General features: G+C 36.1%; 1 protein-coding gene across 6 annotated transcripts in view; it reads right to left on the bottom strand.

Annotated features, from left to right (window-relative positions):
• Positions 1–24,705, bottom strand: part of ASAP1 (ArfGAP with SH3 domain, ankyrin repeat and PH domain 1) — a 180,535-nt gene that overhangs the window by 32,454 nt on the left and 123,376 nt on the right. For 4 of the 6 annotated variants that reach the window (XM_014965377.1, XM_014965380.1, XM_014965376.1 and 1 more), the window contains 12 exons: positions 24,263–24,338; positions 23,388–23,474; positions 17,814–17,822; positions 17,111–17,211; positions 16,639–16,708; positions 14,010–14,097; positions 12,859–12,907; positions 8,142–8,305; positions 6,470–6,603; positions 5,306–5,397; positions 4,315–4,501; positions 1,078–1,163 (listed from right to left, as the gene is read on the bottom strand). In XM_014965377.1, coding sequence (XP_014820863.1) covers positions 1,078–1,163; positions 4,315–4,501; positions 5,306–5,397; positions 6,470–6,603; positions 8,142–8,305; positions 12,859–12,907; positions 14,010–14,097; positions 16,639–16,708; positions 17,111–17,211; positions 17,814–17,822; positions 23,388–23,474; positions 24,263–24,338 — 1,143 coding nt within the window. The remainder of the gene's footprint in view (positions 1–1,077; positions 1,164–4,314; positions 4,502–5,305; positions 5,398–6,469; positions 6,604–8,141; positions 8,306–12,858; positions 12,908–14,009; positions 14,098–16,638; positions 16,709–17,110; positions 17,212–17,813; positions 17,823–23,387; positions 23,475–24,262; positions 24,339–24,705) is intronic. The other 2 variants (XM_014965381.1, XM_014965378.1) reach the window with 1 other exon arrangement.

A 24,705-nucleotide genomic window follows, 5' to 3' on the forward strand; every position in this document is an offset into this window, starting at 1 on the left:
TTAATAACACTCCTACAGTAGTCAGCACCCCATTTAACAGGAGGGAGTAGTGACACAATAAGGTTCAACTGAAGGTTACACAGCTGGTCCACATAGCCCAAAAGATGGTGCCAGGAACGTGGATTCCAAGCGTGTGCTGTTACCAGAAGACCAAACTCCCTTTCTAACCCTCCACATGTACAACGCTACATTAACTATTAGACCCAGGAAGGGAAAGAATAAGTACTCACTGACTGCATTTCAACAGCAGGTTTGACTTTAAAAAAAATCCTCCACCAGACCAAGCAAGTTGTGATGAGTCTTCTGTGCCTGCTTCTCCAACCCTCCTCTCAACCTTCTGCAAACCCCACCACCTGACACAGCAACTCCCGCTTCTTTCACTTAATAGCATACTATAGTAAGTGGAGTGGAATTGATCTCATTTAATCATTACCTATATTATGAAATACGTAACAAACAATGTTGTACCACTACACCATTTGATTATTTTTTTTTAAGAAAATGTTCTCATTAAGGTTTTCCACTTCTATAAACACATCTCTTGACATCAAAGAATAGCTCAGCCAATAAGCAAGATGTTGAAAATTACCAGTAAAGAAATTGCTCTGAATAGCTTTAATAGTTTATTAACTATTAGAATACATTCTTCAAAGTCAATCTAGCTTTTATTCATAATTTTCTGTGAAAGATCCTTGTGTTCTAGTCTTACAATTTCTTTGCACGTGTCCTGTATTTGGGATGTTTACTTGTCATCCCTCCTCTACCTGAGCTATTTTCTTGCCTTGTTTCATACCGCCATGTGTTCTAAATCAACACTCTCTTTTACTCAACACAGTTTTTCCTTTCATCCTATTTTTATATAACTGCTTTCCATGTTTTTAATCTACACTTCTTTCCCTCTCTCTACTCATTAGGAGCACAAAGCTCAACTCAAAGGTATTAAATTATGTTCTTTTGAAACATATTGAAGGAGAATGATTATAAGTGATGAGCAAACACTGTCCAAAGCACTGCAAGGGTGGCTTTGAACAGCTGCATTTTTCATGCACAATTTAATGAAAAATGAGCAATCCATACCAGTTTTGTACAAGGAAGTCAACCAGATGGAGAGAGGTTTGGTCAGCAGTCCGGACTGCTAAATGAAGTGCTGTTTCACCTGGCTCCTAAACAAATGTAATTAGAAGTTAGTTTTTTGTATTTTATTTCCGCAAACTTTTAATATCAGACCTACTGAGATATAGGTCACACTTTTACAAAAAGTCGTTCAACACAAAAATATTATTAGGAAATTATGAGGAAAACCAGTCATTGCCTTTCTGATCTCTAAAAGACACCATGTGCTTCAAGGAAATGACATCACACTGAGACCATAGCATTCTCAAAACGAGTCTTCTCTTTTTCCCAGCTGGATGGAATAGTCCTGAGAAGTCTGAGAAGTAACTAAAACGGGTCCTGTCACGGAACACTGAGCAAGTTTATAGTACTTGTCGCTTTATGTGGCCTTGGTGAGCACCAAGCATAGCCACAACATTATTTTCCATAAAACCAGGGAAAAAATCCACAAAAGTCATAGGCCTACATACATTAAATCTCTTACAGAATCACAGAAAGGTTGAAGTTGGAAGGCACCGATGGAGGTTATCTGGTCCAACTTCCCTGCCCCGGCAGGGCCACCAGAGCCAGTTGCCCGGGACCATGTCCAGGTGGCTTTTTGAGTATCTCCAAGGATGGACACTCCACAAGCTCCCTGGGCAACCTGTGCCAGTGCTCAGTCCACACAACAACAAAAAAACCAACCAACCAAACAAACAAAAAAACCCCCTTTCCTAATGTTCAAAGGGAACCTCTAGTGTTTCAGTCTGTGCCCGCTGCCTCTTATGCTGTCACTGGGCACCACTGAAAAGAGCCTGGCTCCATCTTCTTTGCACCTTCCCTTCAGGTATTTATATACATTTATAAGATTCCTCTGTGCCTTGTCTTCTCCAGGTTGAACAGTCCCACAACTCTCAGCCTTTGCTCAAACATCAGGTGCTCCGGACTGAAACATCTTTGTGGCCCTTTGCTGCACTCTCTCCACTATGCCCAAGTCTCTCTTGTACCAAGGAACCCAGGGATAGGGTACTCCAGCTGTGGCCTCACCAGTGCTGAGCAGAGGGGAAGGATCACCTCCCTCCACTTGCTGGAAATACTCTGTCTAGTGCATCCTGCAACACCACTGGTCTTCTTTGTCCAAAGGGCCCACTGCTGGCTCATGGTCAACTTGGTGTCTGCCAGGACCCACAGGTCTTCTTCCACCAACCCGCCTTCCAGCTGTGTGGTTACCAGTGTGTATTGGTGCACAAGGCTGTTCCTCTTCAGATACGGAATTTCTTCTTATTGGATTTAAACTGAATCATACTTTATTTTTTATACATATAACATATGTATTCATGCATTGAAATTAAAATATAAATGCTATCCTCTGTGCCTTGTCTTCTCCAGGTTGAACAGTCCCACAACTCTCAGCCTTTGCTCAAACATCAGGTGCTCCGGACTGAAACATCTTTGTGGCCCTTTGCTGCACTCTCTCCACTATGCCCAAGTCTCTCTTGTACCAAGGAACCCAGGGATAGGGTACTCCAGCTGTGGCCTCACCAGTGCTGAGCCAACTCTCAGCCTTTGCTCAAACATCAGGTGCTCCGGACTGAAACATCTTTGTGGCCCTTTGCTGCACTCTCTCCACTATGCCCAAGTCTCTCTTGTACCAAGGAACCCAGGGATAGGGTACTCCAGCTGTGGCCTCACCAGTGCTGAGCAGAGGGGAAGGATCACCTCCCTCCACTTGCTGGAAATACTCTGTCTAGTGCATCCTGCAACACCACTGGTCTTCTTTGTCCAAAGGGCCCACTGCTGGCTCATGGTCAACTTGGTGTCTGCCAGGACCCACAGGTCTTCTTCCACCAACCCGCCTTCCAGCTGTGTGGTTACCAGTGTGTATTGGTGCACAAGGCTGTTCCTCTTCAGATACGGAATTTCTTCTTATTGGATTTAAACTGAATCATACTTTATTTTTTATACATATAACATATGTATTCATGCATTGAAATTAAAATATAAATGCTATTTAATCCAGTTTAAAAGTTGCAAGACAAATTAATCTAAAACCAGATTTCATTAACTCCTACTAATCATAAAGGGCATTAAAAAAGGTACATTATAGTATATATATTTAGAATTGAAGTCACAACTTTAAAAAAAAAAAAAAAAAGACTTTATTAAACACCAGAGAATTTACAATGGAGAATGCTGCTATAAATGTCCTAACTGCAGACCACATTTCACCTGGTGGTCATACCTTTCCAGGTACCACTGAGTGTAATAGCTGAGAAATACAGAGGAGCTAATTCGGGTGTAACTGCTACAGATGATAAATCTGTAGAAAGGTCACCCTGTAGGTAGAGAATTTGTAATGTGTTTCCATGATGAAGCACTCTGTGGTATCTCAAGTGCTGCAACTAGATTGAACTAATTCCCTCCACTCGATGCAGACAGGCACCCTGCCCTTTGCCAAGTTAGCTATTTTCACAGATTTTGTTGAAAACATTCTCTGTGATCTCCCCAAGTTGATTTAGAAAGTAATGGAGAAAACATTGCCGAGCAAGTGGTTACACAGCATCAATTAGCTATGAAAACAGGTTACATTGCTCTTAAGCAACATTTCTACATGGATACCTGAGGTCGACCTGGACTGATTTTTCAAAAAAACTGGATAAGACTTCAGGAGGAAGATCAAGTATTCAGAAATTTATTTAAAAAAATAAATAAAAATATCTCTTGCTGATTGAAAGAGATTTTACTTCTGTAAATGTTTCATCAGAAGCTGGGAAAGCGTAAGATTCACTCTTTCCTCACATAGAGCAAACAGAGACTTGTATAGAGTCAGTAACATGCTCCTTCATCAGCAACTTTACAAGCAGACACAATGCTGTCTGTGTTAGCAGGTGACCCTGGGTTATCACATCAAGCCCTCTCTCTCTGGGTCTTTTCCAAAAAGAAACATCCTGCTGAACAGGTGCTCTTCAACATATTACAGCTGCACCTAGAACAGGGTATGATACTACTACTGCATTTCACACTCCTTTAGACCAATGGGGGACAACACAGATACAGTCATCTTCTCCCTCCCTACAAGGATGCTACATTAAGGAAAGGAAGAAAACACCCACCACTTTCATCTGTTATTTGTCTTGTTTTAGCACCTAAGGTAGCAGCCCTGAATATTTTACAAACAGACATTATTTAAAATATTCTGCTTTGTTTACCTGATAATCTTACCTGTCCAGGCTCTAACAGTGGCTCCATTAGCTCTACCCCCTCTGCATAGACTTGAATTAGTGCAAGTAAATCCCTGGATTTGACAGCCTCAAGTAATTCATTCAGTTTAGCTGCTGCAGATGCACAAGTCTTCCGAGAGAACTTATGATCTACATATTTAGCAGTGATAAATTCTTTACGTGCAGTCCTGTGGGGTGTGAAAAATAGATCTCTGTTTAGAAATTTTTAGTAAAATGGGTCAATGATTTAAATTTAAAATCACCTTGCCCAACTCAGGATCTGAGAAGGGAAGAAGAAAACTATCTGATAAAGACTGTTTATTATTACAATGCAGGTATTTCTTGCAAACAAGCACAAAAATAAGGTAACATATCCAATTTTAACCTGCCACCTTCTTACATACAAAAATTTCTCTAAGACCAAAGAAAAAGCAAAGCCTGAAATATGATTTCTCATGGAAACACATCTGCATGTTAAAAACAGGATAAGCATGAAAAACATGTTAAAAGCAGGATAAAAAAAAATACTGCGTCAGCTAAAAAACAGTATAATAGGTTAAAAGGTCTTCTGTGGCAAAACCACATCTGTTATGCTCTTTGTGCAACTCCTACACCAGGGAAAGGAAGAAAAACCTCGTCACCATCTCACGACAGTGCCATTAAATCCAACTGTGTTCATCACCTGAGGGTATACTATAAAACTCAAAAATATTCAAGATTCAAAATGAATCTTGAAGTTTTCTATGCTGAGAAGCTGAGGTAACTAAAATGTGACTACGTGACAAGAGACTAAACTTCTAAGAAACTCCACAGTTGGAGTAAAAAAAATAAAAAAAAAGAAAAAAGACTTCTGCCATCCAAACCCTTCTCTGGCTTGGCTACTGTTTAAGACATTTTACATCACATCTAAAATAAAAAAACTGAACCAACCAACCAGCCAAAAAGCCACACCACAGTAAACAATGTTAAAGCATTTAGAGATTCAAACTTACATATCACTTGATGGACTGGGTTTAGGTGAAGGACTAGGTAAATTCCCCTCCATAATATCATTAAAACTAGTATTTCCTACATTCTTGGCCAGCTGCACAAAAGAAAATAAATATATGTGAGGGTGGGGTTTTTTTGGGTCTAACAGCAACCTAAAAACTGGACTATTGATGTTCATTTTCCACGCTATTAATAAAAGATGGAACACATGGGATTGCAGAATTAAAGTATGATGATTACATTTAAATATAAAGCAATTAAAAATATTTTGAAGTGTGAATCCTCTCATCCCAGAATTTGTACAATAGGCTTCACAGACACAGCTAATTATTTGAATTTCTAGATGATCTGCCTCCAATATAAAACCAGAATGAGGAATGAGCAGCAAGAACACTGAAACAGTGCAATGACACTGATCAGGAAGCTACTCTTGGAAAATAGCTCAGATCTACTGGAAGGTCATGCTTAGTAAAATGACTTAGTCAAATAAATAGTAACTTTGCAAACAACTCAAGACTTCAAAGAGTACTAGTGCTAACATTAAACCCATACACAAATCCAGAATTGCCTGCTGTATTCTCTCAGTTTTCCCCATACAAAAATCTCTGTAACAAGCATCTTCTCACTGGCCAAACCCAGCTGGGGAGAGAAGCCTGCTGTAACTGCTTGGATTTTTTCATTTGTTTAGGGTTTTTTTCTCCCCTTCCACCATCCCCCCCAAGTAGTCTCACATCAAATTCCCTGTAACTTTACTGTTACAGGGTTTCTTCCATCAAATTAAAAGATTCACCCAAAGCTTTTCTGTCAAAATTTGTAATGGTCATTCTCACTTGTCAAGTTAAATTAGCTTTCATTTTTTCAAATTGCATGTCATTTTAGGCTGTCCTGATTAAGGGTCAAGATCAGCTAATGAGCTACTGATCATTCTCACAGCACTAATGACAACAAACATTCATTTTGCAAAACCTCGGTGACAAGTGCTCAAAAGCATCAATAAAATGTAATAATAAAAACCCTCCCTTAAGATACATACAAAAATATGAAGATGACGTTCTGCAAAACCCATAACTTGAAAACAATTAACTGTAAACTATACAACTGCATGTTTTCTATATACAGGTCAACATTTGACTAAGAAAAAAAAATTCCAAATTAAAGAAACTTACCAAGAGTTCAGACGTTCCTAATTTGTCTAATTCCAAAGACTGAATTCGAGAAATATGGACACCCATTTCTCTGTGTATTCCAGAACACTCAATGCAGGTTAAAATGCCCAAATTAGTTGATAGCCATGTTGGATCTGTAGAATTGAAAACCAAAATATTTAATCAAAGTCCAAGAAAAAGTTTTCAATGTTGGTAAGAAATCCCAATGTATTCTGCAATGATTCTTAATTTAATATTTTAACAGATTCAAGAATATTCCATAGTTTTCTCCAAACTGCAGTGCAAATTTTACCACAGTTTTTTCAGATTTAAGGGCCAGTCCCAAAGGCACTGAATTTAGACTTTTAAATCCATAGTGAATGACCGTATTTGAATATATTTAGGATTTGTTTCTTGTAGAAAGAAGGTAAGGCTTTTGTTTCCTGTTTTTAAAAGTAACAGATCTCCTAAACTCCACTTCTAGCAATCTCTGAAGTTTTAATCTTTACTTTGTAAACTTTAAGTAGTCTTTCTTCATAGAAGATTAACCAGAGCATTTTCCAATATGTAAAAATAGTTATATGTTGTCAAGAATTTAAGGAATGGTGGCTATTCCAGCAAAAAAATAAATATAAAATTGCTGTCATGGAGGAGATCTGCATGTACTATTAGAACAGATCTTATACTATGAACGCTACATAGGAAGCAAGACCAGTTTTTAAGGAAAAGAAAAAGCTCTAGACATATCTTGTATACATACATGTCTTCAAATTAATCTCTTTCTTGATCTTAAATAGTAACTGATAAAGCATTAAGTCAAGAGTTTTAAAGCAGCAAGGTGGAATGCAGGAGCGAAGCTTAGAACTTCACTATAAATTAAAAGATGAAGGAGAACTGTAATCTGAAATTTCTGTAGCTTTACATGACGAAAGAATTGAATGAACCAGTTCCAGCATTTGACATAATTATATTCCACTTTGTATTTTTATCTAGGCATTTCTAGTTTGGATCAGTTCTGCATCAGTAAGCATCTTCAAAATACATACTATCTACTCAGTTCCAAATGAGTATCACCTTCTTGAAGTGTCTCTTCAAGCCACTGCTGCCAACTACCACATCCATTCTGTAGCTGTACAACAAGTTGACTCTTCTCAAGCTCTACGTGACCTACAACTGACCTGTAATGCTCTACTTGTGAAGATATAATCTGACAGGATTCCAACTCTGGGTCTCATTCTTTGCACAAGACTACTTATTCTGCCTCTGGATGGTTTTGATACCGTAATTCCAGTAGTCTCACACCAAGATAAAACCTCAGAGTAAGATCCTGGCCGGGTCAATTTTTCCACAATCATTGTCTAAGCATTACTCACTTCTACTTAGTAGCATGCACAGGACCAGTGATGCCAAGCAACTTCCATTCAAGTGCAACAAGCATCTAGAGACAGTGCAACAAGAACAGTTCAAACTCCAGAGGGGCTTGAACTGCTGGAAGTAAGCACAGACAACACACAAAAATATTTTAGTGAATTAAACGGAACTAACATATGAAAGTCATATTTGTTCTTTTAAAAACAGGTTGAAGACTGACCAACACATCACTTTGAAAATTAGTTCGCACTCTACAAACACTTCTTTAAAGAAATTACTTTGCTCCCAACAAGAAGTTGATGACATGAACAAATTGAGATACCTGGTGAGCCACAATCACAACAGACTTCATTTCCGGGTAATCTCTGTATGTCATCAATAATGGCTTTTGTCAGATCCTCTAAACTGTTTTCCCCTGTGCTCTGCTCTCCACGGAATGCCATATTTAATGCTTCTTCTTTGCTGTTAGTCAGCACTGATATCCATCTAGCACAAGATAAAGACCTTAATGAAGATCTGCATTTGCAAATACAAGTTAATCTATAAACTGTAGAAAGCTTGTCAGGAACAAAATATTAGTGGGGATATAGGGAAGGATGGTATTGTGGGAGAGACTGAGGGGGGGAAACGCGAGGGACAGGAAGGAAAGAATTAAGAAAAGGAAAGTAAGAATGAGAAAAGACAAGTAGAAAAAGTCTTAATTCTAATGTCCCTTTGGTGAACAATTTTAAAGTCAAAGCAGTACAGTTCTCAGGTTTCTCAAATAAGCAAAAGCTGTGGAAGTCAAAGGGTACAATTAAGCTCCTGCAAATTTAACTGCTTTAAAGGTAGGTGCCCAAGATCTTCCTGAAGTCTACCTCATTATTAAAGGACAAAACTATAATCACTACTTTCTCCTGTGCACATCTCTCTCTTCACAGAGGAGAGAGCAAGCACATTTTTGAAGGTGTTGATGTCTGGTTGCCTTTCAAAATGCAGGTCTCAGCACACTAATCAGTCAGACTGTACCGTCCCAATTAATGAAAACTGCCATGGCAACAAATGGGAAAAGGAAGAGAAGATGACAGGAGAGTAATGATATTGACAGCCAACATAAAATTTTAAGAGCAAATGTTGACTGCAACAAATCAAGACTCTTTAATGATATTTCAGGCACTAGTTCCTCCCCACCCCCAAAAACTCTGCAAGTTTTTGTTTACACAATAATGTTTAATTAAAAACAAACAAAAAAACCTCTCAGTGGCTGCTGCTCTACAGGTGGAAGTAAAGAGGGGAAAGCGATTATACTAAGGACAAGCACATTGCAGATGCAGTGTTGCTGAATTTAGAAACACAGCAAGCTGAAAAAAAAAGTCCTTCCAGGTATAGTCATTTTCGATGGTTTTAGTTCTACTGCAAGTACACATTTTTTACATAGAAATATTTTAGAATTGGCGGCGTCCTCAATCCATTTCCTGTTTAGAGCATCACAATTATCTGCCATCAACAATCTTCTGAATGTGCTAAAATGGCTACGGTCATCTAAGCAAACTAATAGAACTTCAGATTGAAATTCATGATTTCTCACTGAAATAATAATGCAAAGATAAACTTTAAAGGGTTTCAGAGGGAAAATTATGTACATAATCTTGCAATATCAGACGCAGAGCCTGAATGCGTATGTGCGAAGTGTATATTATAGACTTCACACATGTATGGATTTTAAATTTTTATGGGCAGAGAATAATCTGAGAACTTGTAAAAATAACTAAAAAGAACTTAAAAAATTATTGACAAAATCAATTTTAAAAATTAAAGACAAATTGAAAGATTTGAAAACAAATTTGCTTCATAGTTTACATGCTGAAAACAATATATTTACATTAATCTCTAGTTACAGGACACTATACAAGAACCCACACTAGATGGCATTCTTCTGCAATTTTTCTGATGAAATCTAACGTTATTAAAAAAATAAGAGGCAGCAGTGTCTTGCTTCTAATATTATAGTAATGTTGTGTTAAACACACAGAGTAAAATAATCATTAAGCTCAGGCAGACAACATTTATTCTGACATTTGTTGGCAATTTATTTCAGGGTTACAATTTGATTAGTTTGTTAAAAAGGCAGAATTTGAATAAAACTCAACTATGCAGTAACAATTTAAAAAAATATTAGATGCAATTAAAATAAACATGACATGATTGAGCCAGCTGTTAGTTTGATACAGATTTCCATATTACAAGTTTCTAAACTGTAAGAGCAGTGACTTATTTTGATTGTGTTTCCTCAGCTGGAAGGAACCCACTGTCCAAGGCCGTGTGTCACTGGTGGCACCTGTGAGACACTGGGAGCGAGGGCCACCATGGTGACAGCTCTTCCCAGACACCAGCAGCAAGGCCCATTTAACACAAGCACAGGAACAGCCAGTGTCTTAATGACTGGTGCTATTTATCCAAGAGGTCCCCAGTTGGTCACCAGACCTTCCTAGCATGCTGCACACTGAAGAAATAAACAAGCTAAATCACGAAATATGGGATATTAACGCAGCGTCAACAGTTTATAAAAACTGTCTTATGACTGCTGTTCTTCCCCTTCTTTTCTGCACTAGTCTTTTTTTTTTCTTCCTTTTTTTTAAAAAAAAAATATATATTTGCTTTATTTCACAATACCACCAGTGTCAATCTACCAGGCAAAAAGCTTCTAGTAATACTTTGCAGTGTTCTTTCAAGTAATTTAAAAATTATTCAAGTCTTACAGAATTTCTTTGCCTACTAATTAATACAAAATACAGGTTGTCTAATCTTCTACTACACGTTTTTTTGATCTCAGCAGTTTCTTTTGATCCTTTAATGCATTTTGTTTGCTGGAGATTCCCAGTTTTGAAGAAACACGTGAGACTAAACAAAATCTGGCATCATGGGTGACTTCTGGATCCAATGAAGGAAATAGAAGTATTCATTAATCCTGGGTGGACCAAACCCTCGCTCTGGTTCCTCTTATTTTCCTTCAGTATTTCTAAGCCAATAAAAGCCTCATCCCCAAGAATAACAATCAGTCTAATAGGTGGGTTTTTTTGCTTTGCAATAAAAAAATTATCTCTCTCTCTTCTGACAACTGCTCCTGCAATGTTGCTGTTTCCAGGTGAATGCATAAACAGACGAAGAACAGCATAATATTTTACAAATATTCAGGAACAACTTTTTTTCATATGGGAGAAGCAACAGAGAATATGAATACCGTCCAAATCAGTTGTGTCAAAGTAAAAAATGCCTGAAGACTGTTGCTAAACACTAGACTGAAATTAGATGTGTGTTTCTTCAAAGCAAAATTTCTGAATCTGGCTTTGTTTATAATCCAGGCATTTCCTACAGAAATGGATATATTCTTGACCTTCAAAAAGAGGGTAGAAAAGAACTAAAAGGTCATGTCCGGAGTATCTTTGGCCCTTTCCGCAACAATCAAAAAGCAGAAAGAATCTATTATCATATATGTTAAAAAAAAAAAAAATCTGGTTATTTTAGACGTCCTAGGTTACGTTTCTTATAACATACAAAGAAATGTATATATATATACATGCACACACAAATACATAGACATATTCCCCCCATCCCCTGCACACACTGTACTTTTTTAAATAGAGAAACCAATAATCCAGTGAGAATTTTGAAGGAGAGTCAAGCATTAATTAGAAGTCAACAGACCTTTATATTGATAAAAATCAAGAAATTCACTGGACTAAAGGAAATGTTTGAGGGCAAGCACTAATAAACCTATAACAGAATGTAGGCTTCAGTGATTTGTATTTCAAGCTATCTGCTTTTTAAAATCATTATTTTTATTTTCAAGTAGGCTGAGGAGCTATTTATGGAAGCAATTTAAAGTGATCACTAAGAAAATGTATGCGATGTCAGTCCAACTAAAGAAATGCATCTTGGTTTTTTCTCTATTTAGATATGGTTCTGGAAGGAAAGCGATTTAAAAATCTATTTATGCAATTATTTTTCAATTGGTGCACAAAAAAAAAAAAACACAACAGAGGCAGCACTAAAACAGTGAACAAAACACAAGACAGAGAAGAAAGGGACAAGAGAGAGGTACACATATAGAAGTTAAGTGGAAATTGGAACCATTGCCTCTCAGCACTACCAAATAATCGACATACCCTACAAACGTCCTCTGTAGCTTTAAAATACACATGGAACAACTGAATCTTCCATTAGAATATGGACAACAGAACACAACTGTCCTGAAGAATGAGGCAGCCTGGGATGCTCGGGGTTGCCACCCTCTTCATTAGTAACAGTATTCCCAGAACTCTCAGGCAATGAGCATTGGGTTGTAACGTTGTTCTGCACAAGACACTTTTGATGACACCAAGAACAATATTCAGGAGGGAAAGAAAAAAAAAAAAGGTACACGGTTCTCCAGACAAGAAGTAGTTCTGACATAGCAGGAAGAAAGTTGTTTTAAAAGAAAATAATCTGGTTGGAAACACAGCAACATCGAAAGTAAAGAATAAGTTACTGGATTGAAGTACACAAATGTCAGAGAGAGAGGCTTTGCTGTTTATTTCTAGGCCTACAGTAGAAAAGATACACTACCTGCAAATATTTTCTATGTGTTATATGGAGATCTTTTATCTATTTATTATTTTTAATTTAAAGGAAAAGGTAGGATCAGAAGAAAAAGAAGTAACTGCAGAAGAGGGTTGATAGAAGATTTAAGAAGAATTTAAAAACATTTCATTTGAACCCTCATAACCTGATCTACTATATCATGCCAAGCAACTGCGTGTGAACCATGTGCTGGGAGGGTACACAATTTAAATGGGGTTTTGGTTGGTTGGGTTGGGATTTTTGTTTTGTTTTTAACATTACAAGGTTTTCAAAGAGCCTGTGGTGCGACACAAAATACGTTACATTTAGAGATTCACAACAGCAGAACAGACAGTAGGCACTATTTCTGCATTAACTGAGAAAACTATTCCCACTGTTACATGTGATTTTTATACACCTCTATTGGGAAAATAAACTTGAAAAAATGTAAACATTCTTACGCTACGTATTCCTGTTCATCTTCTGCTTGAAAGTGATATGTTCTGTTATCTGAAATAAATAAATACATCTTTTCATTTGGCACATCATAAATTTTAAAATATCAATATATGTTACTAAAACCTATTTGACAGCTAAAGCTTTTAAGAGCAATTGCTCTTATCCCACAACATTAATACTTTATTCACAGCTATGGAAAACAATTTAAAAACAAAAACAAAACCAAAAACAAAACAGAACAGAGAAAGATGAAATTGTGAATTTTGATTTACATCAAAGGTACGTATTTCAAAAGTCTTATCTTCAGGAACAATAAATAAAAATAAGCACACAAATGAAACTTTGCCCTTCTGAAGTCAAATCTGAAACATATGTAGCAGAAAAGGGCAAAATAAATTTGTCCCTATTATATACTTTTCCCTCCGTTTGGATTAAGAAACTTCTTTTTATTAACCAATGGATGAGATATGAACTGTGTATTATCCCTCACATTCAAAGGTTTCATAGACTATCCTTGTAAATATAGAATGTTGGAATTGTTTGTTGTTTAATACTATAAATGTCAAGACTGAAAACAGTAAGTTGGCTCATAGACTTCAAAAATGGTTTAAAAATCAGACTGGATACAAATACCTGCTACATAAGACCAAAATGGGAAGAAGGGAAATCACAGAAGCTTTAATGCTGAGAAGACACGTCACTAACTATTTTAGATAAACAGAGGCATCTTTAAAAAAGGAGAGTCAGAGAAATTGGGTTGTCCTTGACTTCCTCCCCCCCACCAAACAGCACTCAAAAGGAAGGAAAACCAAGATGAGGTCAAAGGTGTTTTTCATCTCCTGGGGGATACAACTTATGCATGTTCCACCAAGCTGTTAAACACCTCTCTGAACTTAGGAGAACTGCACATACGCTGCATTTGATGGCTTGTCACAAATGAACAGTATTTGTCACACACACACAAGGTTCTGTATTCATCTGTTCAATTAATCTGACTTCAAAACTAGAGAGATCTGAACGCTTATGGGGCACCACACGTATCTGGATACAGATCTCAATCTTGAACTATAGCCTCAGTTTTACTCAAAGTATCTTGTAATAACATTTTTAGAAATCCCACATAATGCACGATGGTACTGAAGTTGCTACATACGTGATATTAGATCAAAAGACTTCTTATCTTCAGCATTTGGCTTCACCTGGCAGGTCAGTAAATTCAGTTTAGCTGGTTGCCTGTTGGACTAAAAAGAAAATTTATTTTACTTTAAAAATGTCTTGATTTAGGATTATTTTTCCTTTCTGGGGAGTGGGCATGTCTGAATGTACAGGGATGCATGTCCACACTTTAACACATTCAAAATGCTTCAGACCAGCATGACTTTGACTTGGTCTGTTAGAATGGACAGATTGCCAAATCTAAACTAAATCTAAACAAAATTAAAATTTTCACGGCAAGCTTTCCTGACTATTTGAACAGGACTAAAGGAATAAACCTTAATTTAGAATATGCTAATACTGAAATTTTTTATTCTATTTCATAACGAAAACTATTATCCAATTCTTCATTTTGGCATGCCCATATTTTGATTTTTCTCCCATTTTAAATAAACCAAAGATATAACCCTAAAAATTTAAAAGGAAAGTGAGAAGCTGGAGATTTGGAATTTCAGGAGTTGGAATAAATACATCTACTAATACTCTCTGCTGTAATTAGGTTACTTAAGATGGGGACAAACTTTATAGCAGGACCTGTTGCAATAGAGCAAGGTATAATGGCTTTAAACTAAGAGAGGGAAGATTTAGACTAGATGTAAGGAAGAATTTTTTTACAGTTTTTTGCACTGAGGGTGGTGAAACACTGGCCCAGGTTGCCCAGAGAGGTGGTAGATGTTCCATCCCCGGAAACATTCAAGGTCAGGTTGGACAGGGCTCTGAGCAACCTGATCTAGTTGAAGATGTCTCTGTTCATTGCAGAAGGGTTGGACTAGATGACCTTTAAATTTCCATTCCCACCCAAGCTATTCGATGATGATTCCATGCTTCTACAATAGTAAGTATGTCTTTAAAGTATTTTGGGTTTATCTAGGTTTATCAGAAACTATAGCAATACTGAATTACATTTCTGATAGCTGGCAGATATAAATGAACTTGAGATGGCAGTTATCACTAAATACTTCTGAACTGAGTTGTGGAAGTCGCTCATGTTACAATCAAAGATAAGAGTAACACAAAACCAACAAACAAACAAAATCTAGAAGTCTATTTCCCACATTGTCAAATGTTTGTCAGAACAAGACTGTAAACACGATATTTTTAACACTTAAGGAGCAACAGTTCCTTAAGGAGTAAATATGCAATTGGAGTCTCAGTTTTCAAAGTTTAGTATCAAACAAATTGTCATGATCTGAGCTTTTCATCATTGAAAACAAGAAAATTACTTTCAGCACTACAACAGAAAAGAGCAAATGGACTGCTTTTACACAGCTGCATACAAAAAAAGCAAAACTAAATTGACAGTGCAATCCAAAGAATTCCAAATTGGCAAGTCTTGAGCTTGACAATACATGAATTATTGTTTTTTTGAACAAACGGTGATAACTGAACCGGTACTAACCCAGGTATTACTAACTAGTCATAAGTAATTTGACTAAGTGACTCCTCAAAGGAGGTGAGGATATCTTCCTAGCCATTAAAAAGAACCAACCTCCAGTACAAAATGTATTAACTTCCTTAAGATAGGTAGTTACTTTAGACACCGATACTCATGGCCATTGGTGGAATTTGGGGGGAAGGGGAGAGATGAAATGGGACCATCTCCTTTAAGAAGAGTAACAGGAGTTACTCTTGTTTGCAACAAGTTTGTGCTGCACTGTCACAAGACAGTTTTAGGACTGCCTCCACCATGCTAATGTTGTTGCTTCCTCATGATTTAACATTTCCAGGAAGATACTTCAGATAGATACCCAATTCCCAGAACTCAGTATGTTCAAAACTTTCCAAACTATCACTGCATTTGAAAGCACCTAATATATTAACATATTCACTCTTATTTCTTATCAAATTATTGGATAAATTCATTTAAGTATTAAATCCACTGTCATAAGCTACAGCAGTAGGAAAAAAATGAAGAAAAATCTTAGAAAGCTGAAGAAGAGTTCACTTAACTTCATTGAGGCCACAGGATGTTTTGAAATTAATTTCCAACCAAACTTTATTCTTGTTTTCTCACTCTGATTAGTTGAACAATTTTTTTACAAAATGAATGTTTTAAATAGTTAATACCCTATATAGGAATAAAACATCTGTAATATAGATATCTATGCATGAGCCAGTTATTAGTCTTCTAGTACAGGCAACAGCCAGAATTTGAGTTCATAACAGGGTATCTGACCCAATCTACCCAAATTCCTTTGACTACGTTGACCAGCTCTCCAGTGATTAAGAGAGGAGTCTACAGGATCTTGCTCTGATGCAGACAGCTACACTGCAGACCCTTCATTTTATTCAGGTGAATCACATGCCATATCCTGAAGGTACAGTAACAGATGTACTGCTCCATTTAACCTGAAGCACCTTTCCCACTAGTGGTCAGCAGCAAGCAACTAGGAAAAATTTTAACAGAGCAACAAGCAGAGTACTACTGCCAGAAGTCAGCCTCCAACCTCAACAGTCAGAAACAGAAGTGGCATCTTTTTTGTAATAGTGGATTAACACCAACAGATTCACTGGGAAAGGATAATGTTAATTTATTACTTAAATAAAAAGGCATGAAAATAACTTACCGTTGCATGTGATATGGTAAGAATTCCATTTTTAACAGTGCACTTTCTTCTTTGCCACACTTTCCTTAACCTACATAAGAACATCAACAACCAAAATTCAGTAACTAGAATGATTTCAAACCTTTAACCTTTTGAGAAGATTAACCTTGAGAAAGAGATGCAGTCAAAACTTTACTAAATGCCTCACTGCACATAATTTGAAGACTTATGACAGGTCTTAATCACCTTTTAGATACTTATAAAGACAACAGCTTTAATATGATTTTTTTTTTTTAAGATTGCATGTCATGCTTTTTATATTTGCTATATTAAATTCAGATTTCTGTTCAGATTTGAACTGTGAAATTCTTGAGTGCTTGCGGCACATGCATTAGGAGAATGCGCTTTAAACACCCACGTTACAAAACAATAAAAATCAGTGCATGAACACAGTAATAGTTCTCACTATGTATCATGTGCTCCAAGAACATACCCATCGCTCTTCTTTAGAAGATAACCTTTCTTCTCACTGCCATATTCCTTATTCCCCTGCAGCTGATGCATACTATATCCTCCTTGCCTGCTCTGTGAATCCTAAAAAAGGGGAAAACACCATTAACGTTTCTTGACATGCACAGTAAGTTTTCCTAACCTTTAAGCCTATTTAACCTTATTTCTCTTCTCTACCACAACTTCACAAATTAATAAAGTTTAAAAAAAGAGAGAGAGCTCCTAATGCATGTTTTACATCCATAGGAGAGTTTGCTTTTACATCACGCTATCTTGAACTAACTGCATATTCAAGACTGAATTACTTCCTTGGGTATTTAAAGTATAGTATGGATGCAAATATGTATCTCGAAATAATGACTTTTAAAAAGATAGAAATTTAATACTGAATAATCTTACAATCAAAAGAATTAAATCTAAGATAAAATCTCCAAAAGAAAAAATAGAATATGGCATGCATATATACAGAAACACATATATAAACAAACAAAACCAAATGCTAATAATCACTATTTTTTTTTAAACCAATTAAAAATATGTATATAATCGATGAGTTTTAGTGAATGAAGTCAACTGAAATAACTTTTGGCCTGATCTAATGAAACAATTAAGTGAAATGGATTAACTTTTTATAAGCACATCAGAAAAAAAAAAATCCCCAAAAGTTCATTAAAACATTGACTTACTCTCCTAGACTTCGATCACGAAAGGCAAAAGCAATAGAGAAAAGAGAAAGCAAATAATTTAAAACAAGAATTATTATTTTATTTAAAAAACATGTTCCTTGAACACAAATTGTATAGCCCCCATATCTAGTAAAACAATTTTCCCCCTTCTAACAGCACTACCAGAAAGAAGGCAAAAATTACTTTTTTAGGCACATGAGTGCTTTTTCTTATCAAATAACAAAACATCATAAAATTCTGTGCAAGGCTTCATATATGACATTGGCTTCAGAAAAGCAACTAATGTGACTACAGGATCAAATTTTACTAAATGTCTTCCAGACTGTATCATGTTTAAATTGTCTAAAACGATAGTTATATTGTACCCTCTATCAAACCGGAGCTTATTCTGAATTTTCATTGAAAAAGATCAGGCCCAAAGTTAACTTTTAATTTTTGCAAATCTATATAAAAAGGTGTAATTAAGGACAAATTGATACAGTTTTATATGTAGCTACGAAACAATTGTCTGCAAAACATCTGACAAAATCACACAAAAAGCAAGAAGAAAGGGAAGTTCAATTAGTCCCTTAGCAATAACACTTTGTCTTTTAAAGTACAATTTCTTAGAATTACCCCAACCAATAAATGTTGAAGATTACTCCCTCCTATTTTATTCAGAGTTCTTACAACTGTTTTTTATTTTATATCAAATTTGTCACAGGAGTTTAGAGAGAAGTACTTTGGTAAATCTGGCAGTTGTGGTGAGAAGCAGCACGAAGGCTGCTGTGCGCAGTGTACTCTCAGCAGCAAGGGTTTACACCATCGCAGTAAGCAGTTCATTTGTTATAAGTGAATTTCTAACCCCAGCTGGAATTAGCATTGGAAAGAACATAATGAGATAGAATTTCTGTTCCAAAGAGTGTATCAAATGGAGATTTGGGAAATAAATTTAAATGTAAAGAAACAGTTAAAAAAAAAAGACACAAAATATGATGGTAAACCCTAGCTGAATTCAATATAAATCTGTTAAGTTGCATTTGTACCAATAATTAATATACAAAAATATGGGATATAAGCCTGTATTAAAGGCGTGGTTTCCTTTAAAATTAAAGCTTCTTAACATATAGACTTTTTTTAACATATAAATACTTTACACAATTAAAATTACATTAGTATTGCTTAAAATCCCTTAAAATATTTCCCCCCAAAGCTTTGAACCATATTCATCTTACAAAATCTGATAATTCTTGTGCAATTCAAAGGTTGTCAAGATGTGCTTTTCCAAGAACCAAGTAATTGCAAAGATTACAGTAATAGTTATTTCACCGATGAAAGGACAGGAATGCTAGGAAAACGTGTAAGAGCAGTACAGGTGTCCATAACACGAAATAAACACCTTGAATGCAGGCAACAGGAAAGCAAGAGTGGCATTATAAGAATTTGAAAGCGTAAGGAATGAGGTTAGCTCATTTAAGTAAATTAGCGGCTTTTCTTGAATGAAAGTATGGGTGCTGAAGAGTAATTTTTCCACACATGTTGTTTCAAATTAAAAAATTTAGACAGGAATCACTAGTTTCAACTTCCTTCTCCTGCACCAAAGGTCAAAGAAACTTAAAACTACATCCAACCAACACCTCAATTTTATTATTTCAAACTGTTTCCATGCCAAAGTAATTTTTGGTAAGAGTACTTCTGAATTTTTTATAAATCCAGCTGAGAAAATCCCATAAATCCCATTCATTTCCCATTCAATACTTCATTAATTCATACATTTTCCAACAGCGAGATTATAATATAATTATAATGTAAGGGGGGGGAAATGTATTCTTAATCACAACCAAGAGGCCATCTGTGACAGTAAGAAAGTCCAGCTTTACGTACGTGAAGATTTGGATATAGACAGTGATGGAGGGCTGACTGCTGAAACTCAGGCCACGTGCCGGCAAGATCCATTGTCACTTAACTAACGAGTACTGAGTGAAAGCACGCTATTTTGGGATTAAAACACTGCATACCTAAATAACACAGTGTTTTATCAAGCTCCTCAGTATCTGCCAGCATCATTATGCTCTGACTCACGTGATGCAGCAGAATCACGAGTCAAAGTCCTTAACGCTGATTTTGAGACACTTGAACATCGATGTGATCTAATGATTGCTTTTAACCAGGGGATTCTTTCACTACAGCAGAACTTTTTCTCTACCTTGATTTGCCTGAATATCTGAGAATCACAATATTATTCCTTTTAAGACACAATTTCAATTCTCTTTAAGCCAAACACTTTATTTTTATATTTATCACATAACTTTTTACATAGGTATCATACATACAAGCACACAGTTTTTCAAGAGTCCTAGGATTTTTCTACACTATAATTAAAATCAGAGAAGTTGTATACTTTATTTTGCTGATGCCAGTGAAGCTACTTTATTACAACATTTATCTAAATTTCAGAATCTGATTTGTTTCATTTTTTTTATTTTAAATGAGGTTACTTTCCACTGAAACCAAATACTTTTTGCTATTCTTACAGGAAATAGGTAACCAAAAAAACCAAACACTGTATTTCATTTGGCCCTGTATGGACAATACACAGCACCAAAGAAGAACAACCTGTTTGTCCTACTTTATTTCTGAGATCTGGCCGATTATCAAGTAGCTTGAACTTAACAACATACGCAGCAGCCGGGACAAAAGGAGGTGTTTTTCTTCCCAGATAATCAGCTTGTGGAAAAAAACCCCAAAAAGTACCTCAGTACCTGAGGAGAGATCAGGTCTTGTTCCTGTTGTGTAGGTAATGGACCCATAAAACACTTTAGAATTTAAAGGTATTTCCAAACAGGTCTTGAAATCTAATGTTCTCTGCTCAACTTCTGGGGGTGAGGATGGAGAACGAGCATGAGTTACCTTCAGAGTGATTTAGATCCTGGGGAGATTACAGAGGTAACACACGTATGGGAAGCTCTGCAAGAATTATGGAAGAGATGTGGTAGATCCATGTGCACATTGGAGATGGAAAGGAAAAAATACCAGAGTGCTGGGAAAGACTGTAGATTACAAGATAAGGGAAATCTGAGTCCTAGAAAGAGCTGCCAGGTCTTACAATAAATGGGGATGTGTTCAAAGGTAGTGCTCCTGCCATTTGTGACATCAAAGACATTCTAAACCCCACGTACAGTGTGTTCTAAGGTTGTGTTGTCCTTCAGAACGATGGGGCTAAAGATGCAGAGAGAAGAAAAGCCTTCTGGTCAAGGTTTATCTGCTTTATAACACCAGCACCACACTGTAAATAATCATTCCTTATTAATTATGGCTCCACCTAAAATAATTTACTAACTTCAAGCCACTTATCTGCATGCAGTAGCCATAATTACAATGTGCTACCTACAAAATTACACATAAACCTGTAAAAATACTCATTGGCCCTGATTACTGAAGTCCTGTTTTTGAAGACGTTCCAGAAGAATTTCAGGAAAGACTGGTAAAGTTCACACCAAATATGGAAGATTAATGAAAACTACTTCTAAGAGTACATTTAATATTATATGCACTGGAAAATCAGGGCAGCTTTTGTACATGAAGTTTATGTCTCAAAAATCTCTGGAGTTCTCTGAAGGAGTCAGCAGTAGATACACGTGAGAAATCAGATTGATAGGGTCTACCTGGAATTTTAATGGGCACTTAGTGTTCCTTACGAAAGGGAAAGAATTACATTGCCACAGGACAAGAAGAAAAGTCCTCAGATGAGGAGGAAACAAACAAATGAGTTTCACCAAAAGCTGTGCCATCACATGCAGTGTCTAACAGTAAAGCAATCTGGAAAATGGTGAATACTAAATGTCAGAGGTTACTAGATGGTATTAAATTATTCAGGATACTCAAGGAAGGCTGGCTAAAGAACTTCTCAAGGACCTCATGATATTGAGTAATTTGACAATGAATTACAAGTGATGATCAGCATAAACACACAAAGTGATGCAGAGGGCAAAAATAAGATACTGCGAGTTGAGTATTAACATGCAGAAACAGGATGACAGGGTTATACCTTTACAGCTGATTAAACGTTACACACCTGCTCTGCACTAAGCACTTGTCTAAAGCAAGTTGACGTTACTACAACTTTTATGAAGAACAAAAAAAAAAGATCAGAAGCGATCTAGTGATGCTATCATAAAATCACAAGCACTCCCATCTTGAGTAGGGTATGCAGATCTAAAACTTCAAAACAAATAGGAGGAAAAAGATTTTTCCACAGAACACATAGTGATGGTGGGAAAGACACAGCTGTAAGAGAAGCTGATACAGGAGCTGATAGTTTATACTGCTTCAAAAAGCAACTGCACAGATTCAAAGGGAAGAAACCCATAAGGTGGTGGAGAGACTGCAAAGACAGTCAAACTATTAATGGGAGGATTTTCTGGGGATGGACCAGTGTTTGTCGTCCTGCATTTTACTCTAAACATCCATGATTGATTGCTGTTGGAAACTTGGCTGACTCAGTACATCTGGTTTTAAACTATATTCTGATGTATATTTGATATGAGCAATACTGCCCAACTGTATATGCGGATGATCATATATAAGCAGCAGAATGGTATCTTTTTAATGTTTAATTATAATAATAATTCATATTCAGTAATAAATATTTAATCAGCATAGTAGACACCTAGTAAATACTAATGTTTTATTTACCTAAGAGAAAACTGAACAGAGGGTAAGTGATCTTTTCCTCAAGAGAAGCCATCCCCTCCCGTCCATCCCCCAATCTCCCCCCCACCTCAGATTCATCACAGGATATTCAGTATTTCTGACTCTCAGGAACTACAAATTTGAAAAATTCACAATATTACCTCAGGTAAAAGCTGTGATATATATTATATCCTACCTCCTAGTTCAAGGAGTATTCCAGAACATCTGCAATGGACAATGACTGTCCCCCTCCACTTCTGATACCAGTGCAATTGATTATGTATTTTTATTTTTAACTGCCCTGTCTCAGCCACTGCTATCTGGTTAACATACAAATTTTATTCCTTACAATAGAGTATTAGAAAAAGGGATCTGGGAAGGAGAACATCAGTACAAAATCCACATGATTTAGCAGATTTTTACAGAAACCATACACAAAGAGAAGCCCCCAGTTCTCATTCTGGCTTACTCAGGACCACCTTGGTCAGGAAAATCCTGAACACCATCTGCCTGGAGGATGTAGGACATAAGAAGGGTGCATCCCAGCCCTTTACATTTTCTCCTGAACACTCATGCATTATCATTGTCAAGGACAGGATACTGGGCTAGATGAAGCATTTATCTGATTCATTACAATTTTTTCTAAAGTACATTAAAAGTTATAAAATTACACAAAAAATGAATAATTTCTTTTAATATATAAAACGGAAACAGAAAATCAATCTAAAACTGTTTTTTGATAAATAGGCTGAACTTTCTAAATACTACTTTTGTCATAATGTTTAAAGTTTAACTCTTCTGAACCACTAACTATACAAAGTGAACATCAACAGAACCAATTTCTGAATACAGAATTCATAAATTCACATTAGCTCCGAGAATAAACACATCTAAATTATTTACCTCCTTCTGATCAAGCTGCAGAGAAGATTTTATCAAATCACGAAGAGCAGTAAGTTGTTTCTTTTCTTCATCTTGTGTCTGCTTTATCTATGAAAGAGATTGCCATCATATGCTTTCTGGATGCAACCTTAATTTTAATTTTTTATGCATTCCAATATACCATTTTAGATGTCCTGAACAACCAACTCAACTATTCTGTTTCTGTAATATTTGAATTTATTTTCATGGTTTAGTCCATTCTTATGTATTCAACTTCTCTGCATGTATTACTCAAAAAACAAGCTAAAATGAATGTACAACTCCACATGCTCTGTTCTGTTACGCTTTAGTGGTTCACTATATCTAATGCAACCAAATTAGTCTCTGAAATATTAATTAAATAACTCCAATAAGCTTGACAGATGACTTAAGGAATGAAAAAACAGTTTAATTTAGCTGCAAACTACAAAAGCAAATGGGATTACTGTAATTCTGGTTATAGAATACAAAAGCACTTGGGTGACAAAGTGAGCTTTGATTCCACATTATTACTTGCCTTCAATGCACATCACAAGTTAATTCATTTAAGTGCTAGCTAAAATTGCTGCTAATAATGTAATCTGATTCAAAGATTCCCACTTTAGTTTTATTTTAACACAACATTAAATCAGTAGTAGAACGAAAGCTACTTTTCCTAATACCTAAAAACAGAATACAAAGTTTAAGAGAGTCAAATATTTTTTCCTCAGTCTACCTATATTCAAAGTTTCAGAGAAGACACTTCATGTATAAGATATAAATGAAAAATATACACCCTTGTAGTCCTATCTAAAATGTATTCACATAAACAAAATATTTCAATTTTCAGATATTAAACTACTTATAATTAAACTTACATTATATAAGTCAGCAGCCAACTTTTCAATATATTGTTTAAGTTTATCAGCTGTTTTCAAGCCATCTTGGAAGAAACTATAATGAAAAATAACTATGAGTTATCAGGAATACATCTAATTCATAACACAAAGTACATTGTCTTGCAGGGAAAACCAGCAAAATTAATAAAACATATCCCACTCCTCCCACGTTCAGAAACACAAAAACCCAAAACACCCCAAAAAGACCCCAACGGTTGTTTTAAAGTACGATAACTTTCAACAGTGGAGATATACCATTGCGACTTTAACAAATACCAAATTAGAGAATAAAGCTTAGCTTATTTTTATCACTGTTAGTCAACATTAGTCCCCTTGGTAATTTCTAAAATCTTTTTCCCATATTTAACTTAAGTAAAGTTCCTGTGTTTGCCTCTGCGGTTCTGCTGATGACAAGGTCGTAT

This window comes from Calidris pugnax, unplaced genomic scaffold (genome assembly GCF_001431845.1).
Source record: "Calidris pugnax isolate Ruff unplaced genomic scaffold, ASM143184v1 scaffold41, whole genome shotgun sequence".
NCBI lineage: Eukaryota > Metazoa > Chordata > Aves > Charadriiformes > Scolopacidae > Calidris > Calidris pugnax.